General features: G+C 34.2%; 8 protein-coding genes, 1 long non-coding RNA gene and 1 other non-coding gene across 11 annotated transcripts; 9 read left to right on the forward strand and 1 right to left on the reverse strand.

The window, feature by feature from the left end:
* The first annotated feature begins 144 nt into the window (after nt 1-144).
* LOC135792916 (uncharacterized) lies at nt 145-936 on the forward strand. The gene has a single exon (XM_065303718.1). It carries the CDS (start codon nt 219-221, stop codon nt 762-764), a length of 546 nt encoding a protein of 181 aa, XP_065159790.1. The 5' UTR covers nt 145-218; the 3' UTR covers nt 765-936.
* A 107-nt stretch (nt 937-1,043) lies between these two features.
* LOC135792089 (uncharacterized) lies at nt 1,044-4,629 on the forward strand. Its single transcript, XM_065302708.1, has 3 exons — nt 1,044-4,106; nt 4,159-4,314; nt 4,369-4,629. The coding sequence occupies exons 1-3, from the start codon at nt 1,044-1,046 to the stop codon at nt 4,627-4,629; spliced, it is 3,480 nt and encodes a 1,159-aa protein (XP_065158780.1).
* A 35-nt stretch (nt 4,630-4,664) lies between these two features.
* LOC135792901 (sodium-dependent dopamine transporter-like) lies at nt 4,665-7,736 on the forward strand. Of its 2 annotated transcripts, XM_065303692.1 has the most exons (6): nt 4,665-5,510; nt 5,565-6,073; nt 6,130-6,394; nt 6,763-6,985; nt 7,066-7,503; nt 7,557-7,736. In XM_065303692.1, the coding sequence occupies exons 1-6, from the start codon at nt 4,665-4,667 to the stop codon at nt 7,601-7,603; spliced, it is 2,328 nt and encodes a 775-aa protein (XP_065159764.1). In that variant the 3' UTR covers nt 7,604-7,736. The 2 variants fall into 2 exon arrangements, 1 of the variants encoding a protein (XP_065159764.1); XR_010548486.1 differs by lacking the exons at nt 7,066-7,503; nt 7,557-7,736 and adding an exon at nt 6,497-6,695 and having other exon boundaries at nt 6,763-6,867.
* On the reverse strand, nt 6,877-11,419 carry LOC135792920 (uncharacterized). The gene is made up of 3 exons (XR_010548487.1): nt 10,843-11,419; nt 9,042-9,151; nt 6,877-6,943 (listed from the first exon to the last, which is right to left on the reverse strand). It is a non-coding gene; the product is annotated as an uncharacterized lncRNA (long non-coding RNA).
* Nucleotides 11,420-11,939: 520 nt separating this feature from the next.
* Nucleotides 11,940-12,012, forward strand: TRNAR-ACG (transfer RNA arginine (anticodon ACG)). The gene has a single exon. It is a non-coding gene; the product is annotated as a tRNA-Arg (tRNA).
* Nucleotides 12,013-15,918: 3,906 nt separating this feature from the next.
* Nucleotides 15,919-17,929, forward strand: LOC135792328 (heterogeneous nuclear ribonucleoprotein A2 homolog 1-like). The gene is made up of 4 exons (XM_065302946.1): nt 15,919-16,176; nt 16,785-16,953; nt 17,026-17,354; nt 17,418-17,929. Exons 1-4 carry the CDS (start codon nt 16,081-16,083, stop codon nt 17,622-17,624), a joined length of 801 nt encoding a protein of 266 aa, XP_065159018.1. The 5' UTR covers nt 15,919-16,080; the 3' UTR covers nt 17,625-17,929.
* Nucleotides 17,930-20,732: 2,803 nt separating this feature from the next.
* LOC135792917 (general odorant-binding protein 28a-like) lies at nt 20,733-21,630 on the forward strand. The gene is made up of 5 exons (XM_065303719.1): nt 20,733-20,887; nt 20,948-21,121; nt 21,191-21,311; nt 21,385-21,452; nt 21,515-21,630. The coding sequence occupies exons 1-5, from the start codon at nt 20,828-20,830 to the stop codon at nt 21,542-21,544; spliced, it is 453 nt and encodes a 150-aa protein (XP_065159791.1). The 5' UTR covers nt 20,733-20,827; the 3' UTR covers nt 21,545-21,630.
* Nucleotides 21,631-22,405: 775 nt separating this feature from the next.
* On the forward strand, nt 22,406-23,581 carry LOC135791866 (general odorant-binding protein 19d-like). Its single transcript, XM_065302425.1, has 5 exons — nt 22,406-22,567; nt 22,749-22,922; nt 22,990-23,113; nt 23,307-23,374; nt 23,444-23,581. Exons 1-5 carry the CDS (start codon nt 22,517-22,519, stop codon nt 23,471-23,473), a joined length of 447 nt encoding a protein of 148 aa, XP_065158497.1. The 5' UTR covers nt 22,406-22,516; the 3' UTR covers nt 23,474-23,581.
* Nucleotides 23,582-24,359: 778 nt separating this feature from the next.
* On the forward strand, nt 24,360-25,270 carry LOC135791868 (general odorant-binding protein 28a-like). The gene is made up of 3 exons (XM_065302426.1): nt 24,360-24,517; nt 24,587-24,884; nt 25,065-25,270. The coding sequence occupies exons 1-3, from the start codon at nt 24,467-24,469 to the stop codon at nt 25,148-25,150; spliced, it is 435 nt and encodes a 144-aa protein (XP_065158498.1). The 5' UTR covers nt 24,360-24,466; the 3' UTR covers nt 25,151-25,270.
* A 73-nt stretch (nt 25,271-25,343) lies between these two features.
* Nucleotides 25,344-27,466, forward strand: Marc (Mitochondrial amidoxime reducing component). Its single transcript, XM_065302424.1, has 5 exons — nt 25,344-25,399; nt 25,534-25,923; nt 26,342-26,521; nt 26,586-27,068; nt 27,126-27,466. The coding sequence occupies exons 1-5, from the start codon at nt 25,359-25,361 to the stop codon at nt 27,250-27,252; spliced, it is 1,221 nt and encodes a 406-aa protein (XP_065158496.1). The 5' UTR covers nt 25,344-25,358; the 3' UTR covers nt 27,253-27,466.
* Nucleotides 27,467-27,683: the final 217 nt, after the last annotated feature.

The following is a 27,683-nucleotide window of genomic DNA, read 5'->3' on the forward strand; positions in this document are numbered from 1 at the left end:
CGAACGTGCTACTGGGGATTTTCGTTTAGGGAATTCACAGCTGACAAATCACAAATTATACATTTCGTTTCAGATAACACTCAGAATTGTACTTCACACAACCGCCAATAAAGAGACCAAGTTAGTATATAATGCAAAACGATCTCTTGTAAAATCATCAGTTTAACACGAGCAGTTCAATCAAACACTTCTCAGAGTTTGAAAACACCAAGTTCAACATGGTTAAGCAACTTTTCATCTTCGCCGCCATCTTGGTAGTTGCCCTAGGGTACCCAACTAATATCCAATCGGAAGATTTGGCCATTGTATTGGATCCCACTAGTGGACAACAGTATTACCTGGAACCAATTGAAGATCAAGAACAACAAGAATCCATTCTGGTCCGTAGCCGAAGACAAACAACGTCTGGTGGAATCGACAACAAAGGTTTTGACATTTCTCACACCGGTAAAATTTTCGAGAACAACGCCCATCGTGTGGACGGAACTGGTACCATCAGCAAACAATTCGGTGGACCTTTGTCAACCGGTGGTGGTTTAGACTATTTGCACAAACGTACCAACAGTGGTGCTTCTGTCTCTGCCACTCATACACCAGGATGGGGCACTGATGTGGGTGCACAAGCCAGGTACAATTTTTTCAACTCTCGTGATGGTCGCACCACTGGATCTGTTTCCGGAAACTACGATCGTCACTTTGGTGGACCCTTGGGAACCGGCAGGCCCAACTACGGAGCTTTCCTCAACTTCAACCATCGTTTTTAGATTTTAAAAATCAAAAACACCAAAATTTAAAAAAGCTTTAATACCATAATCAAAAATTCTCAATTTCATAATGCCATAAATAAACATTTACGCTTATTATATTATAAATGTTATGTCAAAAAATTGCTTAATGTCAAATATAAAATCATGAATTATATACGCAAATTAAAAACAGTTTTTTCTTCCCGAACTGAAGATGATAGTAAAAAATATGCTAAAGAAAAAGAATTCGCTAGTGACTTCAGTGATTCATTTTTTGATGAAGCAAGACTTCAAGACATGTACCAATTGGAGAGTAAAGACACATCCCAAGACGTTTCTTCAATAGAATCCTGTGAATTAGCTACGGCCGTAATTGTACCTGAAATTCTCGAAGATGTATCCACCCAAATATCATTAGAAAATTTAAACATTAGCTCATCAATATCCATCTCAACTAACTGCAATTTTACTGGTGTTGCACAGGCTGAAGATCTTGAATGCACTTCAATAGATACTGATAGCCTCGTTGATGATTCCATATTAGAAGAACCTGAGGTGAAACTTTTGTATCAGCGGAAGTTAATGGTATTCCAATCAGATACAAAAGACCAGTCTCCTCATAATAATGTTCCTTCGCCAAATGACGTAAAAGATGTAAAAGATGAAGGTCGTTCTTTAAATGTGAAAGATGCTTCTCTACCTCGTCAAAGAACCAAAAGCATATTAAAATCGCACTCAAAGGTTGGAGAAGAACTTGCATTACGTCCTGAATCAAAACATAGAAAGACAACATTGAAAACAAGCAACATTACTGGATCGACAAAACCGGGTAGAGCTAGATTAGCATCAATGGTACAATTTAAACTACCCACTTCAGCAGCTTTAGACGGCTCATCACCCGGAGAAAGTAAACAAATCCCGACACCTAAAATTCCATCACGTTTAGAAGATATTCTTTCCGACAGTGACGCCGATTTGCTCCAGCCAAAATTAAAGTCAAGCTCTAAAGAAAGCATACTTCGACGATATTCCAGTTGGCATCACGGTATGACTATTTCGGAAAAGTCTGACTCACTCATACCACAGAAGAAAATGAAGCATGCCATACAATGGGATATTCAAAAAGAAGGAATTAGCGAAGAACCCTTTCAGTACGTCCCAAAAAAACGTACAGAAATTAAAATGGAATCTCCAAAAGCGCCTGAAAAGAAGATTGAGAAACCCCAAAAAGAAAAATCTACAAAGAGAACAGCAGCATCCTTACATAAATCAAAAAGTGATCTATTTCAGAAACCAGAAAAACAAATACAAGAATCTGAAGAAGAAAGCGCTCCCATAACTCGGGAGGAAAAAAAACTTCTCGCGAAAAAGAAGCGGGAGTCACAATTTCGCAATGTGCTAAAAGAAGTCGCCCAGCAGCTTGTTCAAAATGAATCAGCTACTAGGTCTTCGCTTAACGATGATCTAGAATACGATCTAGACGACATAGAGGATTTTACTGATATTGATATTGCCCAAGGCATAGCTCAGAAAGATAAATCATTTTATGAACATGTTTCAAGCCATTTGATGTCACAGGAACAGGGTTTCGTGGAGCAGTGGTTGACTAAACAATTAAATAATCGTAACGTGGCATCCTCAACCCGCTCGATTACCTCATCCATGGTGGATACGGCAGAAAACATATCCGAGTTTTCTCTCACTGCTGACATCCTCGTTACAGCGGCGGTCAAGCGCAGAAAGTGTCAAGTCAGGAAAACAATCATCGACATGCCCGTGAATTTAATAGCTGCTCAACTGGAAATGAAAGAGTTAGCGAATGGAAACTTACGAAAAATACGCATGGATGAAATGAGCCGCATTACAAAAGTGAACTTTTTTGGTACCCTAGAGGATCGGAGAATTAAATTTCGACATAAGTTAATATCAGCTATTCTGAAGTTCATCCGTTACGGACCTAAAAAAGTGATGTATCTAAAAGACTTCGAATTTATCATGATGCTTCTCTTCAACGAGATCAACGTCTTCCAGATGCAGAATGAAATAGATGCAGTTTTAGAATTAGGACCTGTGATAGGTATCCTTTTAAAACTCTTACAAGTGGTGTGTCTGGATGCCCCAATGATGATGTTCATCGTAGGATTGTGCAGTTATTCCAAGTTTATGAACTTCAAAATATTCAAAGCAATGCCAATCATCAAAGGACTGGCGTTTGGTATTTTTGTTGTCTATATCTTTGAAATGGGCAAACATAGCATCAATTTAGAAAACATATGCTACCTTAATCTCTATTCAGCGATAGATAGAGGCAATTGGATGACCTGCACATTCAATAATGAACTAGAAACACAGTTTTGCATTCCATCCCATACCAACCAAACGCACAACTCGGGTTGTGAAGAGCCTCACGTCACTTTCAATGGATACAAAATGTTTTCAACGCAGTATATGTACTATAAATTAAGTGTAGAAGATTTTGGATGGAGGTTATCTGCTTCTGCTGTTTCTTGGATTTTAGTATTTGTGGCTGTGATGATTGGCTTCCAGCAAACAAAAGGATTCTACATCTACCTACAAGTGTACAATATGATTCCAATATCACTAATGGGAATGTGGATTCTGGCCACCAATAGATGTTGGCAAAATGTTCATTATAACTGGTATCCAATACAGAAATTCTTCAAACCACAACTTATGATCAATTTACTATCAAAAGCTGCAAAATTCCAAAACCTGCCGTATTTAGCATGGGTAAGTGTTATGAAACCAAGAACTATGGATCCAGAAGTTGCTGTCATGTGGGTGATGACTGTAAAAATGGTGATAGTCTTATTCGGTGGGCTCATCTTACAAGCGACCTGCTTGAGTGCCATAACCACATACAAAATTGAAACAAAATGTTTCGTCATCACTGCAACCGAAGCCATATTGATAATGGTTCCGGAGTATTTTTTGCGATATGAATTTGGGTATATGATTATGAGTGTTTGGATCTCGAGTATTATGTTCAGCGTACACGCGTTTAATGTTTTCAATGTGCAAGCGAGTATAGAATCGTTGTTTCAAGGCTTTCCAAAATTACTAAAAATACCTTTTGCAACCACATTAGCCGTTTGTAGTACGTTATTATTTTTGCAAGGATTGAAAGCTATAGGAATACATACTGGTCTTACGGCATTAAATTTCCTTGAAAGATTTATAACTTTAAAAGGATCATTATTTGCATGGACAATATTCTTAATAGCGTTGAAATTTTTATACACCTGGGAGAGATTTAGAGATGATTTCTTTCTGTCGTACAAAAGAAAACCAAGTCGATATTGGAGAATCTGGTTAAATGTGGTGGCATATTTTAGTCTTGTAAGTAAAACTATCTTTAAAATAATTTAGAAATAATTATTAAATTTTTCAGTTGTTAACACCGTATTTGATCTATGATGAAGCCTGGCAATTCCATGAAAGTAATAAAACTTCCGAAGCAGTTTATACTTTACCATTTTTTCTATTGATTAGTGTCCTATTATTAGCATTCTTTTTTAAACGTCAATGGAAACTTTTATTAAAACAAGTAAGTATTACGGGTAAATTTGTAGTAATATTTTATGTATTAAGATTGTTTTAGCAAAGAGTAATTATTACAAGTCGTCCTGATGCGGATTGGCTGCCATTCGATAAAAACCTGGCAAAAACCCGAAAGTTTTATATTTACGCAAGAGATCTGCACAGTAATTATAAATCAATCGAGTGTCGTCACAAATGTTTACGAAAATCAAAATTATTTGCAAAAATGGCTGAAAACCAAGTCAAAATAAAAGCAAAATTTCAAGTGCTAAACAGAGGTGAAACGTTCATGTTTGAACTACGTGAGTCATATGTCATATGAAAGTGAAGTGACGAAATGTCATAATATACGTAAAAATGGGTAAATTAGCTAAAAGAGCAGTTCGTGATTCAATCCCATTTCGCAAAGAAAAAAGAGGCACTAAAGAAGTCTCTGTTCCTATAGCAAATGATGATAGAGAAAGTGATGCAGAGGCTAAATTCATTGAAGAAACCACAACAGTCAGATTCCAAGATGAAGTTAAAAAAATCATCCCAAGAACTTCTCAGTATCAAATTGCTCGCAAATTACAACCAAGAAAAATGCGTGATAAATTGGCACAAAACACGCTTTTAAACGTTGATTTATTAGAAACAGTAGCCCGGATAATAGACTACACCGAAATTGAAGAACTTGCAGCAGTCCCAAGAACGTCTCTGTTTTCCGGTGTAACTAGACGATCAATTGTGAAGGCAAAACATAGACTTAGTCAACAATCAGCAGAATTAGAAGAAATTGAAGAACTTTCATCTTTGGAAGAAGTAGAGATTGATCCTTGGGATCATTTAACCGAACAAGAAACAAGACCTACATATTTTGATCCGGAGTATCCTGATGAAACACCCAAGCAATATCGAACTGATGCAAGTCTAGAATTTCAAATTTTACATGATTGGTGGTTATCCAATGACAGTGATAGTAAAATAGCGCTGAGGAAAGCCAAAGCCACCGTTGCAATCGGTCGGAAATCGTATCAATTCAATTTTAATGAGCCAAATAAAGCTGCGTTGCGTCGTAGCAGTATGAATGATTTCACCATTACTTTCTTTGAAGAAGAAATGGATTTTGATTCGACTAAATTTCTTACTCGGCGGGAATATAAAATATCTATTGGAAAAGATGCTTATCAAAGAATTTGGGCTTATCTACAAATATTGCTAGCGGTATTTATACTTAGCTAAAATTTATAAAATTTATTATTTGCAAATATTTGTTAGCATGGATCATCGAAACAAGTAGACATACGTTTCACTCCACTTGAATTCGCAATCATGTTATTCATCCATGAATGTAATTTGATTCAAGTAAGCCACTTGGGTAATAATTTTGTTAAGTACGGAACTGGTGCTACAATGGTAGCGCATACTTTTGTATTATTTTGTATTGAAATGCCTTTTTTGATGAAGATAATGACCATGGCGAGTTATTCGCAAACATTCGCCTTGCATTTCTTTCGTTCAGTGCCTTTACTCCGAGGTATCGGATATTGCATATTAGTGTTATTCATAATCCTACAATCAGAAGTTGGGCTATTCGTGGAGGCAGCTTTTCGGATGATAATGATCTTGGTATCATCCACAAGTGACTGGAAAAAGTGTCCGATTTTAGTTGAAGATTATAAATGTATTCCGTTTAATTCCAAAGCCAATCAAACTAATTGTACGAAAGACGCGTTAAATTATTATCCAATTGGATCCGAAATTTATTCAACTCAATATTACATAAAGTAAATACAAATATTTTAATTTTATGAAATATATATGATAATTATTAAATTTGTAGTCATGTAGTATTCCCGGCATACAACAAGAACCTTCCAGGGTTTATCAATCATGGAGTGATTGTAATTTGGGTAGTGATTCTGCTTATAGCAATCAATGGAATAGCACTGACCAAAAAGGCGACGATACGCGCGCAGATAGTCTTAATGGCATTTCCAGTTATAATGGCGAATTTTGTACTTCTTGCTCGTGTATATTCCATATCCCAGGGGACTTTACCTCATCAGTATCACTTTACACCTTGGGAAAGAATATTAAGCGCAGAAGTAAGTAATAATAACTTAATAACATTCATTTTCATTTTCTGAGATTGTGTTTTGTTACAATTTTATTTTTATTTTGCCATGTTTTGCCTACTTGAAAATTAGAAGAATTAGGAGAAAAAGAGAATTATTTTTTTACATGCACCTTTAAATCCCCACTTTTTACACGAAAAGTGGCCCTCACTGTGATTAAAGTACTTTAGTCACGTCCTTGGCCGTCCATGTTTAAAGCACTACTTTTTGTGTCTCAAAACCATGGAAAAACTTGTGCTTTAAACGCGAAAAAAAAGAAAAATATACTAATGTGAATACGATAATAAAATATAACACAAATATTTAATACTAACACACTTTTTTATAACCAATTTTAGTTTGTAATTGATTCAATCTCAGTGGGTACAAAAATCTACCAATTCCCATTCTTGGTCTGGATCTGTTCAATGAAACCAAAAGAAACCAGTGTCCAAGTATACACATCCCTTTTAATTTTCACATGTATCATGACTTCCTGGGGTTGTGCCTGTTTATTTATTAGCTGTATCGATGAGATTTCTAAAACATACAGTCTTGATAAAAACTGCTTCCATTTTCTTCGTAAGTAGTAACTTTTATTTTTTTTTAAATATTTTGTGCATAATAATATTAATATTTATTTATTTTTAATATATATCTAGCACGGGATCATATATTTTCTCTAATGCCTGATTTATTACTGCACATGTCTTTTGACAAATCATGGATCTGTTTATGGTTCTTCTTCGTGCTATATTTTTACTCAATTTATTTGGTTTTTTCAATTAATGTTACTGTGGATACAATCGTGCAGAGCATACCATGCATGAACAGAATCCCACTAATTTTTTGCATCGCCGTTTGGGGAATGATTTTAATCCTAAGATACATGCGCATGAATGCAACACTTCGAGATGTATTTTTTTACTTCCAACCGGAGAATATAACAATTGTAACTTCCATACTTTTCGGAATGTTGGGATTTGGTCTGCAGTTTTTCTATGGCCAGGAAAGATTTCGGGATGATTTTATGTTTTTCAACCATTCGGCACCTAAACATATTTGGGCAATCACCTGGCATGTCATTGTTTATATAAGCAGTGTAAAAAATTAATATTTTTTAAATATTTTGAATTTAATTATTTGTTTGTAGACTGCTATGATATGTGGGATTATGCTTCTGTCTATGCACGCTACTAACATGGATAATAAAGTTGCAACCACAGCAGCTGTTCTAGAACTGCTTCTAGCTTCGTTCATATTTCTAACAATTCTCTATTTTTTTATACGACGATCTTGTTATTGGTTATACCTAAAACGTGCACGAGAAAGTTTTAATCCAGATCCAAAATGGGGTTCCCCAGACCCAAAAATGATTCTCTTAAGGAAGTATTATTTTTCAGCGAGAGATATTCGCGTCCGGCACCATAGATTAAACTGTGGGCATCGATGTCTGGTCCAGGCAGGCGGATATAAACATCTTGGATATGTGCAGTTGATGAAAGTGATCAGAATGAAAAAATTTGGCACTCGACGAATACACACTTCGATGAGAATTTAAGAATAAGAATTTAATTGAAGCACTAATGGAAAAATTGCATCGAGTCGTAAAAATGATTTAGTACGGGGAAAAATTTCATTTTGAGCGACATTTTGTCCATTGTGCGATCGTATTTTATGTGTGGTATCAGGTAGCAAAAAAGTCATAAAAACGAATCGAGATGTGGAATTTTGTGCAGAGATGGCCGCATCTCGAGGGCATAAAATTTTAAAATTGCACCCTCCGTGAAAATATGAGAATTTGTCCTTCTATACAATATTTAAAATGGGATTTTCCCCTAGATCATGAAGGACAATCATTTTTCTTGGGAGTCTTTCCCTTTTTCTCACTTTGACGTGATGTGGGGTGTGTAAGAGATGGATTTGCATCACGTGGATATTTTTTATTTGCACACATTCACAAGAAGCAGATCAAAGAAGAATGTGGCAGTGATGTTTGTACATTTCATCTGCGCTAAGGGGGCGGGCGAACCGCTTGAAAATTGTCAAGTGAATTTGCGGCTTTGATGCGTCCCAATAGATTTTGATACTTTCCCTACGCAAAATATACAAACCGCACGCAAAGATTTTGTTTTCTTTTCTTTTGGAGGTTTATTAAAACATCACTTTAAACATATTGTATACTAAACTAAAATTGCTTGGAAATTGATCCTGAGATGAAAAAACATTCGATTTTCATACCATTTCCGGTATAAACAGTAAAAATTAGGTAATGGACGTTTTATTTTAAGTTTAAATATCTAAAAATATAATTTTATGACTGCGCATAAAGGCTTTTCAAGGCATCGCAGCAAACTAGCAATTAATTTCTTGCCTGTTTGATTTTATCACTCACTTTGATCTCAAACTGGTAAAGAAACAATCGAGCAATTAAATTACCGAGTATGTAAGTGACTAATGTGTGCGGCGTACAACAATACGATCTCGTTTTCATTAAACGTGTTTGAAACGTTTCAATTCTGGGAAACTTCAACAATGTTAAACAATACAAGACAACATTTGTATTCGGTACGCATAAGTCCATTTCATTAGATATTTCCCATAAAAAAAGACCAACTTATGAACAAAATTTTCCTACCTTGTGTTTGGAATTTCGTTGTCTGCCTCGAGTCGATCATACGGCAATGGCGATGTAGAGTATAACTCGCTGAGCATTTGATCTAGATCGTTGGCGAGCGTCGACAGCAACTGAAACGTGAACGACAAAACGCGATAATTCATCGGTAATTGCGTTAAACGGCGCTTACTGGTGCATCATAAATGAAAAAAAGTAAAATAACAATGCGAGAAATGAGAAAACGAAAAGAAAGTGCAATTACCAAGAGCACAAACTGAAAAACGTTCGTATGATGACTAGTCATTATAATTAATTATAACAAAGAGTAAAAAATAAATCAATCACTATTAATCACGACTGCTTTTGTTATTATTGTAATTTTAAGGTCATTTGTGTTTTGTTTTCGGTTGCTAAACACGTTTTCATATTTGCATATGTGTCTAACACGGTATTACATATAAGACACATGAGAGAACTATGAATATAACCACTCATTAACATTGTGGTTATTAAATGTTGCTACACAATTACAATATATCATAATACCGATAAACCTATACTTTGAACTGGCAGTCAAGATGAAGAAATATACAATATTAATAATTTGCAATCTTCTAGCAAAGAGTAATATGGGAAACAACTCGTGGGACGCGTATTAATTAAGTAAATACGTGCATGCGCAATGTACACCTGTATACTACTTATTTTACATCTAAAAATTAATAAAACAATTAATTGCTTTGATGTTTGTTATAGTTTGGTAGCAATTATTTGCTTTTATTGCATTTTAGGTGATTAAATCGTTAAAAGTAATAAAACTCGTGGTTTACTTGTTGTTAAAAGTACTAAAAACATCGTTAATTGCTTCACTTTTAATTATTTGACCTAGAGAGCAATATAAAACCATTTAGTTCATTGAAAGTAATCAAAAGTATTGTAAATTAATTATATTTTTATTCAATTCAGACTTCTACACGTTTTATTTTTCAATTTTAGTGTAATTAATTAATTTAATTAATGAAAGTAACCCTTGTTAGGGTGTATGATGTATGATCTACTAATGTACTGACGAGTATGACTACAATACAAATTCTAAGAAAAAACAAGATGTGTCACGAGAGGGCGAATAGAAAATTGTAGACCGAAAAAAGAGGGTTAACCGGCTGGCTGCTCACGGCCCATGGTTGTCTCATGACTCGTCATGACTCACGCCCAAAATACGACTATGTACGACAATCATCATCATAAAGAACTCCGGCACGACGGCATTTAGGCCTCGGTGGGCTTAGCGAGTTCATTTATTTCCCGCCTTGATTAAAATTTCGAATATTTCGAAACGTTTAAAATTTGAATGTCAGCATGAATTGCATACGAAATGTAAATTCATTTAACACAATGTGCAGAATAGAATGTCGCCGTTATGGCACAGGGTGTAGAGTTGAGCGGACGAGTCTCTTGTTCAGAGTAAGATTAATGTGTTGTTTGGATCGTGTCATAATTACATTTTATGCAATTTTCCTAATGTAGTAGATACTCGTATTACAAGAAGCAAGATTTCAATTTAATTTTAATTTTAATTTTATCCGCTGCGTTGTGATAATGAGGAAGTTGTATAATTAGTCATCGTGTGATGAGTCTGAGGTCGTTCACGAGAAGTAAAAGACTCTAATCGGTCCATTACTAATACACCAGCATATAAACTACTTTTGGACAGGCGGAGTAAAGAAGTAGAGTGAAACAATGACGGAAATGACATACTGATTTAGATAACAAATAATAATTTTGTATAAAATTCCTTTTTTGCTAAAAAAACGATAATTACCCCATAATATCGCGATAGTCTTACTGGTTCCTCCATTTTATTACCAAAAGTCACAAAAAACACACTGTAAGCACTTAATAAATAACTATTATCGCACTTGACAATATTGCAAACACTTCATAATGTAATAAGTTACTTGCACCTAGTTAAAAGTTAGATAATCCGATATTGCACTCAGTTAATAACCTCGATGTCCGTTATCATGATGGCAGTGATCATTTCCAAACGTTGTTTTGTAATTTGTTGTATTTTATAACTTTACATGGTCACAATGTACACTACTCAACCAATGGGCAATTTAAAGCGAGTTATCACATTAATCACACTGTACAGTTTTGTTTTTAGTGTTTTTTCAACGTGTTTGTTGAAAATTGGCCTAACGGCATTTGCTGATTGCGCGCGATTAAACTTTTCATTGTGTTCGGTTGTCACTTGTCACACATCGAAACGCGGACGACAAAAAATACAATACTACGCGATGTATACAGAGATAAACGTGTAACGTGCGCATAATGCGCATGCGTCCAGGTGAGCGGTAAGCGGATTCACCGGCTCCGCGTGTGTTTATACTTCGAAACTACACAAAACACTAACCAACAACGAGCGATTGCACTGCTTAGCACCGCGAGAATTTACAGCGATTGCATGCACACATGAGACTTCCACTTTATAATCTACTACTACACGAATAATGGTAGTGGCGTAGTTGAGAAGCATGCACGTGCAGTAAACTCGTTCGCATGTGGAATATGAACAAATAATGAAATAACAAAACGTTGGCGAACAACTTCCACATGCCGCGCTTTCATTCTGTAGATTATTATTAAATATAAACAAGTCAATTTTAATTTAATTTTGTTTAATAACTTTAGTAGTGGCTAGTTGAAAGTCTATTTGTAGTATTTCATTGAATTTTATCTTTATCGTTTAATCTTTACTTAAATATTGATTATAGTATTATAAACAGATAAGATGCAGTGAATTTGAGCATTAAATAATGAAATATTAAGTATTTTTTAAGAATTGTTAAAGTATGTAGCTTTCATTTAGTTTCTGGTGTTTCTTGTCCTAGGTAAGTATTAAATAGTTATGCATCGGGTCCTGTGGCGCAACGGATAACGCGTCTGACTACGGATCAGAAGATTCCAGGTTCGAATCCTGGCAGGATCGTTTTTTAAAATAATATTTGTTGTTAATCTTGAAATAATACTTTTTTGTGGAGCAAATTTTGTAAAAACTAGTTATTATGAAAAATTTACTTGAGGTATAGTACAAAAAACGTTAAAAATAATTTAATACCAATTATATTAAGCTGAATTTAGTTTAGCTTGCTCTAATAACATAATTTTACACGTAATATTATGTTTGATATTTACTCGGAACAAATGTTACTTTTCCTATTTTTGGTTTTTAATAAAAATAAAAACAATGTTTGACTATAGGCAACCCATTATACAATTTTTATGACTTTAACATGACAATTTCTAATGTTGTTATATTTGATTGAAAAAATCTCTAGCCGCAAGAGAAATTACACCCGCGCGTAATTTGCGGCGGCGAGTATGGGTCGTTTGCGTAAATAACGCCGGCGGCGGCCTGCAGCGGGCAGCATGGCGACCCCCGCAAACCGTTTAGCGTGGACGTGCGATGGCGGCGCGCCGAGAGCGTGTCGACGATCGTAAATCAGCGCCGGCGACGTTGATGCGATAATAAAATGTGCAGAATGCCCATTAAGCGCACATGACCATAAGTGCCCCGCGGGCTCGCGGTCACAATAATTACACACACCACCCACGCACACGCACGCAAATTCTAACTGGAACATATAATACTGCATGCCCAGCATGCCTGCACGTCCGGTAATCTCGTTTTCCAGCATCGGCACGTTGACATCGTTAACATCCCTTCGGAATTCGAATTCTTCGGAATTTCACTCACTACTTGAAATTGTAACATTCATTCATTCCTAAATGTTTATTTATTTATTTTTGGTTTAAAACACCAAAAACATTAATTTTACACTAAAATTTAGCATCAAAATCTAAAGGGGTAAGTAAAATAGAGATTCCGCGCTAGTATATCACGTTTAATATCCGCTAGCCCCCGACAATCGGAAGCATTCCATTTCCGAAACAAAATATGCACGCCAAAGTTTCTAATAAAATACCACTGAATAAATTTCAACGCCAGATTAAACCCCAGACAGTTAATATCAGCGCTTTTGTTGTTAAAATGTAATAAATAACAATAATTTTGCATTTCGTTTGCAATACGCAATAAAAACGTACAAGAAGATTAATTTCCGGTGTATGAATCGACGTATTGTGCGTTTTGTCATCCGCGTTTCTTTTATTTATTTATTGCGTGTCAGACAAGATTGATTTATGAAGCTTAATTCAAATTCAAGTTTTCAACGTGTTTCATTGATGCTTCGCCTGCAACCCTACTATTTTTCTCTTTTGCGTTATAATTCCTTCAGTATTCGTTATGAAAATGAGTTTTTTTCGCTTATGATTTATTACAGCGACAGATTTTCTTTTGTACGTATTTAATTTATTCAAGAATTTTACCTGCATATAAACACTTGAAGTGGATGCACGTCGACTTCGTCGAAAACGAATAAATCCACTCATTTTGATGAAATAATCCTGAAAATAAAAATAGAAAAATTGTAACAATATGTTATTTTTGTTGTAGTTGTGTTACTAGTGTTGTAATAGTTTTGTCGGTTGTCATTTTTCGACATTACTCAACAAAAGTAATGATAATTACTTGGTTACTTAAGCTCTAATTAACTTTTAATTGCGTCGAGTGTTTGCTCTCGTTGCTCTCTTCTTTCATGTTTTGACTAATTAATAAAAGGAAAATGACCGTCTGGAATATTTTATTTCGCAAACAACAACGTGTAGACAAACAAAGAAAACAAAAGCAAAACAATTATGTGTTGTAATAAATAATTGAACAAATATTTTCTGTAAAATTCTTTTGTAAATTGAGATTTTTCCAGTTTTTTGTTTTGATATCATCATATTGCAAAGATGAGAAAGACCCTAATATTTGTGAAATATTCCAGCTTCTGTTTATGACACCCGCAAGTCGCGCAAAGACGCAAGGGTGCGAAAAGATGAGCCATCAGATGACTATGAGTCCGAAAACAGTTTGGACCCGCGACGAGACACATAAATTTCATACCTCACTTCCGCCTTCTAGTACTTTCGTCCTTTCGGCCTCGTGCTATTTGTGTTTGCAACATATCGAAAAGGTTCAATCTCGGAAATATATATAAGGAAACAGAAAAGTCGTAATATTAATACGGGAAGATGAAATGTCGTAATTTTATTTCGTGGAAATCACATCAGAATATTGATCCCAGTAGAAATCCACAAAGAAAATATTTCTAAGTTGAGAAAGTTTTATGTTAAACAAAATATAAACTATTGTAAAACAATAAAACACATTGTTAAAGAAACTGCAAGAAAAACTTTATACTTAGATTTGTTTTTCTTTATTTACATTTCCGTATTTGTGCTGATTTGCTATATTTTTCTTTTCTCTTGTTTTTGTGGTTTAGGGGATCGTTACGAGCGCCGATCCTTGTGGTTTTCCGACATTTTTGGCGATAATAAGCCGCCTTTCGGAACGACAATGCTCGCACATTACGAAAATAGCCGCTCGTTCGAATACATTTACATAAATTTCCAAAAAGGGACAAAAAAATGATAACACCTAAACCTATCCGAGTGTGAAGATCAAAAGCTATGACATTTTGGTTAAGTGCAATATGTAGTTGAAAGTATGCATGTTATACAAACAGAAAAAAAAGAAACCAAGAAAATATCTTTGACACAATAATTATTGAGAAACTTTTTCAATGTCATGCGTCAGCTCAATTCTATTCAATATAAACTTGGGACGGAAATGACAATATTGTTAAGTTTAGCTGAATTCTTTTGTAAATGTGTGGAAATCGTTTAAAACTGTGCTAAACGTCTCAATTATTTCGCTCTTGTTGACATTTCTTAGATATGTAATCTACGATTTATATTAAAATTGAGCAATTTCTTTGTTAGTTATATTTTTCTTCTGAATTGTCAAAACAATAGCGGATTATTAGTAATGAAGTACTAAGAAAATTCTTAAATTTCGATCTTGAACTTGAATTTAATCGGAATTGTCAAAATTTAACCTCAAAATATACAGAAAATTTAATTAAATTAATTAGAATGAGTTATATTATGTAAGGCACAATATATAATTTAAATTAAATTAATAGCAACCGGAAATATGTATGAAAGCGTAAATAATTAAGCATTAACACTCGCTTGTCACTCAATTGGATGTAGCAAGTTGGTAAATAATAATTATTGTTAGACAATAACCAATGACTAAGTTGGCAAGAAATAATTGTAAAAAATATCACATATTAAGAAATAAACTTGTTAACTTCACACACGTAACAAAAACTAAAGATATGATCCATAATATCAACAAAAAGTCAAATATTTGCAATGTTGCCAATAAAACATTCATTTAGAGTCTAACAAGAGCAACCTGACTATAGAACACTTGAAATAAGCAATAACAACAGTAATGGCAATAATCTGTTTTGAATTGAGCATTGAGCATTGACTTGCATTACCCATATTACTGATTACTTGCGATGAAAAAACGCTGCCGTCCGTGTAATCTTACAACTCGTATGTGTAACACACTCCGACCGGACGTATCAATTGTTCGTGCCCATCCAGGTATCACTTCTCGGTCCAAAAATTTATTTTACAATAGAAATTGAGCCAGCCGCGCAACACACACCCAAACACAGAGAAATGTTTTGTCACAACAAAGACAAAAATTCCTTCTTGTACACAATTTCAAATTTTTTTGAATACACACATAATATGTGTTTGTAGTTGTAGTAGGGGGAGTGAAGAAGCTCACTGCGCAATGCAAAAGCCAGTGTTGCTTATCTTATATTTCCACTTTTTACATACACACACTAATATCCTTCATTCTTTTCGATTGCGAATTGTCCCACGTACGCACTCGACTACCACCAGTTCTGCACATTCAGGACACATATAAAGATATTCATCGTTGGATGGTGCAGTAGTTGAACGCATCAATTCGATACAGAAAGACACAAATAAAAAAATAAATTCAAAAATCAAGTTGAAAATAAACAAGTGGCAATATAAAATTTATAGTGAAATTAGGATAATTAGTTTAAAATTTATCAATATGGCACGACCTGGACGATTTATTGAGTGTGTGATTGTGTTATCAATGGTGTTGGTGCAAATCCGCGCGATATCGAATGTTGAATCCAATGTTCAGGTAATTATTACATCAATACCTAATTAATTAACTTGAATATTAATTATTTCCATTAAGGAAATAATTTTTACTTTGTTCAGACATGCAAACATGTAATTTGTAATGTAATCGTGCAATGCTAATGCGATTTATCGGCTAAAGTGTTGATAGCATGGAAAATGCACGCGTTGAACGTGATGAGAAAGTTCTCGCGATCACGGAATTCTCAATTCTCAATAATTATGTAAATTGTGCTTGAATTAACTTCCCATGCTGGCAATTTTATTTTTTATTGCATCTTGAACTTTACTTTCAAAGAAAATCGCGCTTATTTTCCGCTTTCGAATACGAATATTAACAATAAAATTATTCTATATAAGAACTATGCCATTAATCATTTTAATGTCTTTATTTTTTATTTCAATAATTTAATTTTTTAAATGGCTGTACATGATATGAAACCCAAAATTCAAGTTCATGGTCTGTCTCGAAACGAAATCGAAAAGCTCACCGACACGGAACGACAACAAGTGTGAATGACGCGCGAATTTCACTCTTGTACTTATCGTATTATCCCCGCACATTATGCCTGCCGCTCACTTTACTATTGTGAAACATGTCTGTTCAAGAACACGATCAGCGAAGAGGAACGTCGCGGCGCGGACAACACCATTGCCAACGACGCAAAGAAGAACGGAAAGATCATCGACGACAATCCTGATAAGAAAACAAGAGGAATTGTTTCTTTGCACTCACCCAGTGCCTCACACAAACACCAACAATATTTTGTGCCTTCTGGTGAGAATGAAATAAACCTCTATAAACGCTATTAATTATACATAAATGTATATTTGTTCGCTTATATTTTAGCTTATGACTCGCATATAGCGGCGACCGGTCACGGCGGTGGCGGTGCATTCCCAGTAGGTTCCACATCAGGTTATGACTACGTGGGTCACGGAGGTACTGCTCCGACAAGCGCAGGCGCAGGAGGACCAGTGCATGGTCATATACACCATCATAACGGCCCGACCGGTTACGCATCAGCAACAGGTTTTGGAGGTTATGGTCTAGCGCATGGTTATAGTCACGGAGGTGGACATGGCGGACCAATTGGACATGGTGGACCACATGGTCATTCCGGACATGGACATGGACATGAATTATTCGGAGGTGGTGGACATGGTGGACTTCACAGCGTAATTATTTACTATTACCTATTAAAGTATAATAAATAGTCTTAATTTGAGGTTAAATTTTAGGCCTTAGCATTGAAAGGATTACTAATTCCATTGGCGGGTATTGCACTGCTGGGAGCAGCTGCAGCTCTGAGCACTAACCCAGTTCTATTACAACTCGGCGTTGTGAATGGCCGCCGTCGTCGTCGTTCTATCGAAACAAAATTAAATCATAAAGCATCGCAGCACTACCCAGCCAATCCACACGTGCGGCCAGACTCAAATTACTAATTTAACGAAGCCACTAGGAAAGCTTGAGAATCGCCAGGACACCGGGCTGATAGATTGTTTATTATCTAAGCTAAATTGACTTTCGATCTGTATTTGTATTTTGAAATTACGTCCGTAAACACGACTTGTTTCCGGATTTGTTATAGATATTTATATCGCAACTCTACGTGAAAGATTTATTATTTATATTTATACTTCTAATTTAACTCGACTTGTTGCTGCTATTTAACGTCATCTCATTATAAATAAGTAAGAAATATTCATATAAAATGATTACATGTTGATAAGAATAAAATTTGTTGAAATTTACTAAAGTTTCTATTGTAAAAATACGGAGAATTAATAATTGGATATAATTTTAGTCTGTAATTAATTAATTAACTAATTAACTAATTGCGGGTCATGTCCGAGTGTTTTCTGAAGCGTGCACACATTCAGGCCGAACATATGTCGTTGACAGTTGCATTAAATAGTCATTAGCATCAATGAAACACAACGAGACACAAGTGAATCATCTAAAACTACAGAAAATAACAAACTTCAAACTTATGTTTCAGGTTAGATTATATTTGTTCAGAGTGTGGTTATGTTTGACTTAAGACATATTGAAGATGAGTTTAATTGCAAGCGATTCAACGAGTTAAAACGTCATTAAACGTTTAATCACTCGTGGCGGTATTAAAGATAGCTCCTGTTTATGCTTAGCTGTTGCTGTTGAATGAATGTTGCAGGAATTGAAAGAAATGCACGAGCGCATTTCCTACTTAAGCGAGATGCGTCCGCTTGAAATTTTAAGCCTTGAGTGGACCCAGAGACGAGTTTTAAACACTGCACGAAGTAGCTTCGACAGACTGACACGATTAAATCCTAGGTGAACAACCGATAAAAAATACATGCACGTGGGACACGAAAATACCCAACCAGAGATGAGCACTAAACAAAAACATAATAAATAGAAGGTTTTGAGTTATATGGGATGAATAGAAGATTACTACCTGAATAAAACACGTGGGATGCAAATTTAATGACCAACACATTGAACAAAGAGAATACGAAGAAATTTTACGTATACTAACCTTAGATAATAAATAATAACGAATCACAAAATAGAATAATCCAATTGTTTAAACTTCACACTTGTCACTACTTTATTTAAGTCGAAACCAAATATGACTTAAGTATAGTTAGGTTTAAGTAAATTTACTTAAATTATTCATGTAAACCGTTATGTTTCGTGTTACAGTATTGTTTTTATTTTTTTCATGCTGATAAAAGAAGCATGTTTAGTAAATCGTAAACTTTTACTTGACTCGCGGCGAGAAATACGTCTCACTACGCTCGCGACGCGACCGCGGACTGACGTTCCGGCAAGTTGGGCGCGTCGTTGAAGCGCAGAAAACAGAAGAAGCAAAGAAGCTTCACTTCATGCTGCTCGTGGTACGGCCGCTTGATTTCCGAATGCTTTAGTTTGGCCGGCATATTCTCAGCTGTCTTGACTAAACCTGCACGGCCTGCATACACATGCACAACAGAAGCAGGTTTGGTTTGCCATAATTCGGCAATTATATAGCATACAGATGCAAAGGCAAAAATAAAATAAAGTTTTGCTAAAAAAATCGAGAAAAAAATTCCTAATTTCCTTTTTTTGTTTTGTAATTATGTCAGAAGTAAAATGTGTATAATTTATGTAGCTGTTTGCAAATCCGGTTAACCCACGGAAGACGCTAATGAAAATAAGATTGGACACGCGCGAGACATGGAAAGGTACTACCAGGTAGTGGAAGATAACAGCAAAAACGCAAGACGTGAGACCTGCACGCACCTCGCGAGCGGAAGCGATGACCTTCCATCCTCACAACTTCCAACGGCATCTCTACATAACACCCAAACGTGCAGTGTACTCTTTCACCTCAGCTTACTCGTACTTCTTGTAGTATTAGTCTGTATGTACTCGTATATGGATACCACTTGCGCTTACCTCTCAGCTTTCATTCGGTGTTCGTATCTACGGCGGAGATCTTCAGACTTATCTCGAATTTAAATACGTAATTTTTTGCTGCTTTTTCTTTCTTCTGCTGGTTGTATAGGTATAGTTCCCAGGTTCACACCAGTACTAATAGTAGTGACGTTGTATAGCTCGTCCTGTTTGTGTTTACAATTTTAAATTTACTATTCACACAGTCGTGCTTGACGTGTTTCGGGTCATGCCCTAGTTTAATTTATGTTTGTTTGTGACGATTTGATTTAGTTTCTTCCAGAAATGCGCGAGTTTATGTCGTGGGTTTTATTTTGTGTTTTCATTTTCACATTTTGTATAATTTATAGGTTAAATTACCTGTTTTATAGCTAACTATGCTTGTAAATTCAAAAATTTACTAAAAATACCAAAAATACAAAATTAAAATTGTATTCTTATTTATAAATATAAATTATTGTTTTTGTAATAATTCTTTACTTGCCCAACAAAGTTTTAATAGTATTACATGAAAAATGCAAAAAAATCTGTTCAAAGTGCTCTAAAATGACAATAATTGTAAATTTATTTTATTATTACTTTGGTACAGATTGCAAAATAGATTATATACTACTTATTACTGTACCCATTTTATTTTGCACAAATAAATCCTTTATTACTATAATTATTGTCAACACAACAGAATTATGTAACGCAACTCTGTAACACTGTAAATTGTCACATTTAACACTTCTCATAATTTTTATAATTTTATTATTATTAACAAAATTTTTATTTATATTCAATAATATACTTCTTAATAATGAATATAAATTATTATTTTACAAATAATCTTTAATTTCTGGCTATAAACAATTAAATCTTAATTATTTTTAGATTGATGATGCATTTTTGATTATCATGACCAACGTAAGAGTCGATGTATATTATTTGAATCCGTAATGAACACAAATCGCCGCTTGGAATAATTGCGGAAACTAGATGGACTGATAGACGGCTTACAAATGACAATCAACAATTGCAATCGTGATTAGAACCAACAGAAATGAATTAAATTACGTTTGCAAATAGATTTTTGATGTCTGCGTACAGGCAATAAGTCTCAGCAATGGCAAGGCCATATTGCTGGAAAATTTTGTATAAAATGCGTCAGGATGATGGCGAAAGGACAGTTTCAATTCAGTATTTGATATAAAAATATTCCATCAAACAAACAAACAAATAAAACATGAATTTCCTTGTTGTTTTTGTTTTTACTTTCGTTGCTTTTGCAAATGCTGCTGATGTTGTAAGTTATTAAAATTTATTAAACTCTTAAAATACAAACTTTATATTCTCAATTTTTTAGTTCAGTCCACAATTTAGGGAAAAACTAATCCAAAGAGTGCAAGAAGTTGGAATGAAATGCGCTGAGCAAGAAAAAGCCAATGGCGATGACATTGGGCAATTAATGGCAAGGCAAAATCCGACCAGAAAAGAAGGCAAATGTTTAATTGCGTGTTTCAATCAAGCATTTGGTGCTGTAAGTTATTATAATTACATTAACAATCACTAAAAACGCAAGTTTTAATCCAATAATTTCACTATACAGCAAGACAAAGATGGTAAATTCACGAAAGAAGGAATTGCCAAGTCACTGGAACCATTCAAGAAAGAAAACGAAGGTGTATACAATACCCTGGTCAAATTGATGGATGATTGCTTCAAAGAAGGTAAAAAAAGCTTAACTTAACCATCAACACTCCGAATTTCAAAAAAACAAACAAAATTTATTTTGTTTTCTAGTAAAATCTGCTGATCGTTGTGAAGCCGCAGCTGAAATGGGCGCTTGTTTCAACAAAAATGCTGACAAAGTAAGTTTTCCTTCAATTTCTTCAATAAAGTTTAATACATTTGTATTTATTTCTGATTGCAGGCCGGTTTGAAAGCGGACATGGTTCTATAATTTCACGGAATAGAAGATAACTCGGTATTGAACAATGAATTGTATAAACTAATAAAGCAATATAATAAATTTTGACCGTTAAAGAAGCTTTTTGCATAATTAAAAACCTAATCTAACTTTGTATTTACATCTTTTTCTTGAAAGTCTGTAAAAATATACTTATTTTAACTTTCAAAATTTGGTATTTGCTGCTCCTATGATTTTTTTAATCTAAATTTCTAATGGGCAACCCAAATTACGTTAATTTTTGATTATGTCATTAAATCATTAAACAAAATTAAGTTATTATTTGTTATTAAATTCTATAATATGCAAATCAAAATAATTTCGTTGTTACAATTTAAATTACGTTGTCATTTGATTGTTTCCCTTGAATAAATATTTAATACTCTATAATTCTATGTAGAATTTTTATTTGACTAATATGTACTTTGTTGTCATTGAACTGTTAAAATTCTAAACCACAGCGTTTGTAACTACACATTAATTTAATGCTTATATAAATACATAGTTTATAAAAATAGTTCACACAGGTTCATGTAATTTACTGTCAATTGCCCGAAAAGGATACGCGTGTACAAAACACGATTGTTTTGCATGCACACAAGCACAAATTCCAGATAATTGCATGCTCGTAAAACACACATAACACATATTGTGTGCTCCTGCAACGAGAGTAATAATTAGCCGAGACATGCGATAGAGTGCCGCATGCTAATGGCGGAAATCAAATCGAGAGCTTCAAATGATGATTAACAATAGGATATTAATGACTATGCTGCGCAGTTGGTAGGGATTACGTAAATAGAAAAAAATTAATGTCTGCAATATTCACGTGGATCACGACCTTGTCAATAAACGCTGGGTGAGTTAAAAATGATATAAAACAGACAGCTTGATGAAGAATCAATCAGTCTTGGTGACATCTCCATAAAGGCAAAAACAAAATATTTGTAATTTTTAGCAGACAATATGAAGTTTATTGTGGCTTTTGTGTTGTGTGTGGTGGTTGTCAATGCTGAAGTGAGTATATTATAAACTAAAAACAAAGTTTTTGAGGTTATATGTTAAATTTTGAGGTTAGATTATAACATTTTAAAAATTTAACTTTAACATATTTTAATTTAAAATTATAATTTTTGAGAATAAAATATTTTGTTTATAATAACGGAAATATTGATATACCTTTCAAATATTTTAATAGCTCAGCAAAGAATTTCAAGAAGCAGTCTTAAAAAAAGTAATGGAAGTTGGTGAAAAATGCGCAAAACAAGAAAACGCAAGCCAACAAGATATTGATGAATTAATGACAAGGAAGAATCCATCCAGGAAAGAAGGCAAATGTTTGATTGCATGCTTCAATGAAGAATTTGGCGTTGTAAGTGATAATTTATTTAAAAATATTAATAAAAACCGTTGATCTACTCACTTTTTTCCGCTTCCAGCAAGGAAAAGATGGAAAAATGTCTAAAGATGGTGTTATGGCCGCTTTAGCACCTTACAAAGCGGAAGATGAAGGTCTTTATAACAAACTAGTAAAACTTCTGACTGAGGATTGCATGCCACAAGGTACTTTTTTACATTTTGATTTTAAAACAACGCGAAACTTGTTCAGTAGTAATAATATGTTATTATGAGTATTTAACGTAGGCAACCGCTTAATCCCATGAGTATAGTTTGAAAACTACGAATACATGTTTTTACAAAATTGTATATTTGTGAATGTTTTTGTTAATATGTGCATTATTATGTTTGAAAATAGTTAAATCCAGCGATCGTTGTGAGGCCGCCGCTGAACTTGATGCGTGTTATCACCAAAACGCTGACGATGTGAGTATATGAAATGAAATGAAATTTAATGATGTTTGACGAGTAAATGTATTTTGATTTATGTTTTAGGAAATCAAAAAAGCAGACGCTATCTTTTAATCGCTGACTACACATTTGTGTTTCATTATGTTGTGCAAAAAATAGTTCAAATGTTTGTAAACAAATAAAAAATGTATGTGTAATAGAATAAAATGCATCAGAAACTAATTTACTCTGTTTTTACTTCTATTTTAAAGAATAAATGAAGATTATCACTGAAATTACGGCTATAAATGTATTGTTGTAATTTGGAGACGTAAATTTACATTGTTTACCGTCTTAGGGTAAACTCATAAAAATATAAACACGCAAACACACTTTTTGTTGCTATTTTATTAACGTATTTACTATAAACTATCAAATTACTATGTTTTTTTTACCTGACACTCAATACTTACGCGGCGTCACTTGCTAACGTGTTTGTAAAAAGAACGTTCGCTTTTATGTTACGTTTAAAATGATAATTTGCACAAATTGGCGCTGCGGTCGCGCGTTAAGTCTGCGCAGTACCGATCAGTATCTAATTGAATGATTGATTCAAGCTTTTAATAATGTTCTTATTATTTATTTGAAATCAATGTTTTTATGTCCTAACACTCTTTTAATAATAATGCTTATGAATAAAAGAATACATAAAAATATATTGTTATTAAATATGGTACAAACATATTATTAGCCGATTTAATGAGAATCAATCATACTTAAATCCAAATCACAAAAGAATGCCTGTCGAAAACATAATCGTCTCCTATTCTCATATAATTAATGTCGCGTAGTAAGTAATAGTGTGAAAAAATAATTAGTTTAATACCACGACATCGATTTAAATTAAGCACCCACCAACACACAATAAATTACGTAACAAAATATTTACCTATGTCTGCAAAGTTTCCGCGAATCGTGTCCTTGAGAATGACAGATGAATTAATGAATTGTATAAAACCGTATAAAAGAGGAGCGCTTAACAAATAATCTAACAGTTTGAGCCTGAGCATCAGCAACACGAAATTATTACCGTTATTTTTAGTTTTGTTGTTCATATTACTGATTAATATGAAGTTTATCGTGGTTTTCGCGTTGTGTTTAGCAGTTGTCACTGCAGAAGTAAGCAAAATACACAGGAATAATTAAAACGTAATTATTTAATTATAATTTATTGAATAATGTTCACAGCTCAGTAAAGAATTCCTAGAAGCAATAATGAAAGAGGAGGATGAAATCGGTGAAGAATGTTTAAAGCAAGAAAATGCCAGCCAAGCAGATATGGATGAATTAACCGAGAAAAAGAACCCAACCAGAAGGGAAGGAAAATGTTTGATTGCTTGTTACTACGAGGCTTACGAAATGAAGGAAAAAGATGGGAAAATCACCGAGGAAGGAATTTTGAAATCTCTGCGCGGTTTCAAGGAACAAGATGAAGACATCTACAAAAATTTAGTGAAAATCATGGTTGAAATTTGCCTGCCAGAAGGTAACGTACTAAAACTTTCAACTTTTTATTGTATTATTTATGCACTGACGTAAAAAAAACATAAAAACATGTTGTTGTGAATCGTTGACCTTGACTAGTATAATATTCAATGCATATTAGTTAAAATAGCGACAGATTTAGATTGATTTTTAATTCGTGTTTATTTTGTTTCATATACAGTTAAATCCACTGACAGATGTGAAGCGGCCGCTGAATTCGAGGCTTGTTATCTATCACACACCGAAAAAGTCAACGCAATCTTTTAAACACTGTATCAACTTCATGTTTTATTGTTAATCAATCTTTTGTGAACGCTATGCATATTTTTAATATATTCTTTACTTGTGTATTTATACACTGAATAAATATTGGATTTAATTTAAAAAGTGAATACTAGCGGCACCTATCAGTGACGGCCCAAACTAAAAAACGGTAAATTGTGAACAATTTAACATTTTTATGCCCCGATAACACATGCATAGCATAGTTCCTGATAGTATTAACGTATTTAACAGGTAGATATTAATCTAAACCATAAATATTTTTATTTATTTAACCATGGTACTGTAAATTCAAGTAGAAAAAAACTTTCACCCGGTCGAAAAACTTTCTACTGTTTAAAAATGCATTTTAATGTGAACGTTTGTAGGCCCCGCTGGTGTACTTTAACTCCACAGTATCACAATGCGAGCCGGCGCGCCGATCTGAGTAAACACAATAAATATACGCCGGTTATCGCCGGTCACAGTAAGTCGGTAGTCAACGACAAAATGCGCGCCGTGTCGGTGGAAAGTGCGGTGGCAACCAGCGTCGTCGCGTTAACAGGCCTTCTCGGCGCCGTCTGGATGTACCAGCGTCATAGAAACACCCAAAAAGACAACAAACCACCCGCAGAATGGCGAGAAGTAGCCACCATCCAGAAGATTCACCTGTATCCGTTGAAAAGTGGTCGTCGGGTCGAGTTACAATCGGCGGAATGTACGAAATTTGGTTTGAAGCACAATAGTCGATATGAAAAGGCTCTACAGTTATATGACCGGTAATTATTTACTGTTATTTGTGATATTTATTATTTACTGCGTATTTATATTAATTAATCGCGATTATTCGGTTGTTTACGTTGAGTAATATCATTATAATGCAAATAAAAGCGAGAAACAAGTTTTATAAGCGACGCTAGATAACTTTTGTACTTATGTCGTACACATCGTCACATGTCACATGCAATTCTGGTAATAATCGTTATATTTAGAACAGCAATCCACATGCTACACTTGAATGCGGCTCGAATTTAAGTGAGCAGCATGAATATCATGAATTTTTTCTACAATATAATATAGTAATACATTATTTTCGTCCTAGCAGGTAAAAATATTTTATTTTATATTAAAAGATAGCATCCATTTTGATTTTCTGTCAATTTATAATGAAATAACCTTAAAATTTACTTATAACAGATCATTTCTTGTCGTTGGGGCTGAAAATGGAGAGTTTAAAACAGCTCGTACATTTCCCAAAATGGTTCTCATCGAGGTGGGTGTCCACGACGAATGGCACGTGAGTTTTGAAGCTCCTGGAATGCGTCAACTTTACGTGAAAATACCAAAAGAAGGTGACGTCAAAGCCACAAAGATAACGTATGTCTATTATAACACCTAACATAACCTTAAATACAATTTAATATGATTTATACTGTTTTAGTCTTCATCAAAAAGAAGAAATCTTTGCTCTGGATTGTGGAGATGAAGCAGCAAGCTGGTGTTCACGTTACATCTATGGTAAAGACACAGGTTTACGTCTGGTCTTCCACGATGCTGCTGATGAACACAAACGTGATCTACGGCCAACTCATCAAAAGATGTTAAACAACTATACAGAATTAAATACATCCACTGGGTTGTATTCTGATCTTACTGCTGTTATGATGATCAATCAAGCTTCCATTGATGATTTAAACACTAAAATCGAATCGGATACTGTTATTACGTCTGAAAACTTCCGCCCGAATCTTATTATTAGTGGAGATGGAGCACCGCCATTCATTGAAGATTATTGGGCATGGATCAAGATTGGAGATGTTATTCTGAAGAATGTCAAACCCTGCACGAGATGTATGTTTACTACAATTGATCCAGAGAATGGCACAAGGAATCAGGATAGGGAACCATTGCATACTCTTGAGAAGTACTATATATAATTTTAAATAAATAAATTGTGTTTTTATAATGTTTTTACTTTCAGGTATAGAAAATTGAAGAATGTTTTGCATAAAGAATATGAAGGAGAGTTGACTGTCATGGGAGCCATGTTGGGAGTACATCAAGGAGGTGAAATCAATGTTGGTGATACCATTTACGTTGGTATTTAACCAAATAAATAAATAATTTTAATTGTTCAGTTTTAAATATGTAGTGTAACTTATGTCAAGACTGTACTTGTTAATTGTTCAAATTGCTTATTGCTTATTGTAATTAGTTATACTTCATAAAGAAAGCGCAGTGAGTGTTAATTACTTGTAGTAGGTTCAAGATCGTGTTCAAAAGTGTTTTATTACGATAATTAAATAAAAGTATGAAGTGTTAGTTCATTCAATCATATTATTTTCCTTTTCTAATAAATCCAATGCGTGAGTTGCAGTATAATCCATTATAAATGCCAATTGAAATGTTTTGAATTTTTTTGTTGATTTTTAATTTTTATATCTGTTATATTTGCTATATATTAGAATTAGGACCATATTTTTGATTTCTCAAATTATTGGTTACATCTGAGCCGGACCGAACCAGAAGTGAATTTCTT

The sequence above is a fragment of the Atheta coriaria genome, unplaced genomic scaffold (genome assembly GCF_025399875.1).
Source record: "Atheta coriaria isolate IRGN ID8LTWV9N9 unplaced genomic scaffold, Caltech_Dcor_3.1 hic_scaffold_5_pilon, whole genome shotgun sequence".
NCBI lineage: Eukaryota > Metazoa > Arthropoda > Insecta > Coleoptera > Staphylinidae > Dalotia > Dalotia coriaria.

Coding starts and splice junctions, on each gene's coding strand:
- Marc (XM_065302424.1), top strand. CDS start 25,359: ATGCATAGCATAGTTCCTGATAGTATTAACGTATTTAACAG. Junction 25,924..26,341: donor GCTCTACAGTTATATGACCG/GTAATTATTTAC, acceptor TACTTATAACAG/ATCATTTCTTGTCGTTGGGG. Junction 26,522..26,585: donor GTCAAAGCCACAAAGATAAC/GTATGTCTATTA, acceptor ATACTGTTTTAG/TCTTCATCAAAAAGAAGAAA.
- LOC135792917 (XM_065303719.1), top strand. CDS start 20,828: ATGAATTTCCTTGTTGTTTTTGTTTTTACTTTCGTTGCTTTTGCAAAT. Junction 21,312..21,384: donor GGATGATTGCTTCAAAGAAG/GTAAAAAAAGCT, acceptor TTTGTTTTCTAG/TAAAATCTGCTGATCGTTGT. Junction 21,453..21,514: donor TCAACAAAAATGCTGACAAA/GTAAGTTTTCCT, acceptor TTCTGATTGCAG/GCCGGTTTGAAAGCGGACAT.
- LOC135791866 (XM_065302425.1), top strand. CDS start 22,517: ATGAAGTTTATTGTGGCTTTTGTGTTGTGTGTGGTGGTTGTCAATGCT. Junction 22,568..22,748: donor TGGTGGTTGTCAATGCTGAA/GTGAGTATATTA, acceptor ATATTTTAATAG/CTCAGCAAAGAATTTCAAGA. Junction 23,375..23,443: donor ATCACCAAAACGCTGACGAT/GTGAGTATATGA, acceptor TTTATGTTTTAG/GAAATCAAAAAAGCAGACGC.
- LOC135792328 (XM_065302946.1), top strand. CDS start 16,081: ATGGCACGACCTGGACGATTTATTGAGTGTGTGATTGTGTTATCAATG. Junction 16,177..16,784: donor ATGTTGAATCCAATGTTCAG/GTAATTATTACA, acceptor TGTCTGTTCAAG/AACACGATCAGCGAAGAGGA. Junction 16,954..17,025: donor ACAATATTTTGTGCCTTCTG/GTGAGAATGAAA, acceptor CTTATATTTTAG/CTTATGACTCGCATATAGCG.
- LOC135791868 (XM_065302426.1), top strand. CDS start 24,467: ATGAAGTTTATCGTGGTTTTCGCGTTGTGTTTAGCAGTTGTCACTGCA. Junction 24,518..24,586: donor TAGCAGTTGTCACTGCAGAA/GTAAGCAAAATA, acceptor TAATGTTCACAG/CTCAGTAAAGAATTCCTAGA. Junction 24,885..25,064: donor TGAAATTTGCCTGCCAGAAG/GTAACGTACTAA, acceptor TTTCATATACAG/TTAAATCCACTGACAGATGT.
- LOC135792089 (XM_065302708.1), top strand. CDS start 1,044: ATGTACCAATTGGAGAGTAAAGACACATCCCAAGACGTTTCTTCAATA. Junction 4,107..4,158: donor TGGTGGCATATTTTAGTCTT/GTAAGTAAAACT, acceptor TAAATTTTTCAG/TTGTTAACACCGTATTTGAT. Junction 4,315..4,368: donor GGAAACTTTTATTAAAACAA/GTAAGTATTACG, acceptor AGATTGTTTTAG/CAAAGAGTAATTATTACAAG.
- LOC135792901 (XM_065303692.1), top strand. CDS start 4,665: ATGGGTAAATTAGCTAAAAGAGCAGTTCGTGATTCAATCCCATTTCGC. Junction 6,074..6,129: donor TCAACTCAATATTACATAAA/GTAAATACAAAT, acceptor TTAAATTTGTAG/TCATGTAGTATTCCCGGCAT. Junction 6,986..7,065: donor AAACTGCTTCCATTTTCTTC/GTAAGTAGTAAC, acceptor ATATATATCTAG/CACGGGATCATATATTTTCT.
- LOC135792916 (XM_065303718.1), top strand. CDS start 219: ATGGTTAAGCAACTTTTCATCTTCGCCGCCATCTTGGTAGTTGCCCTA.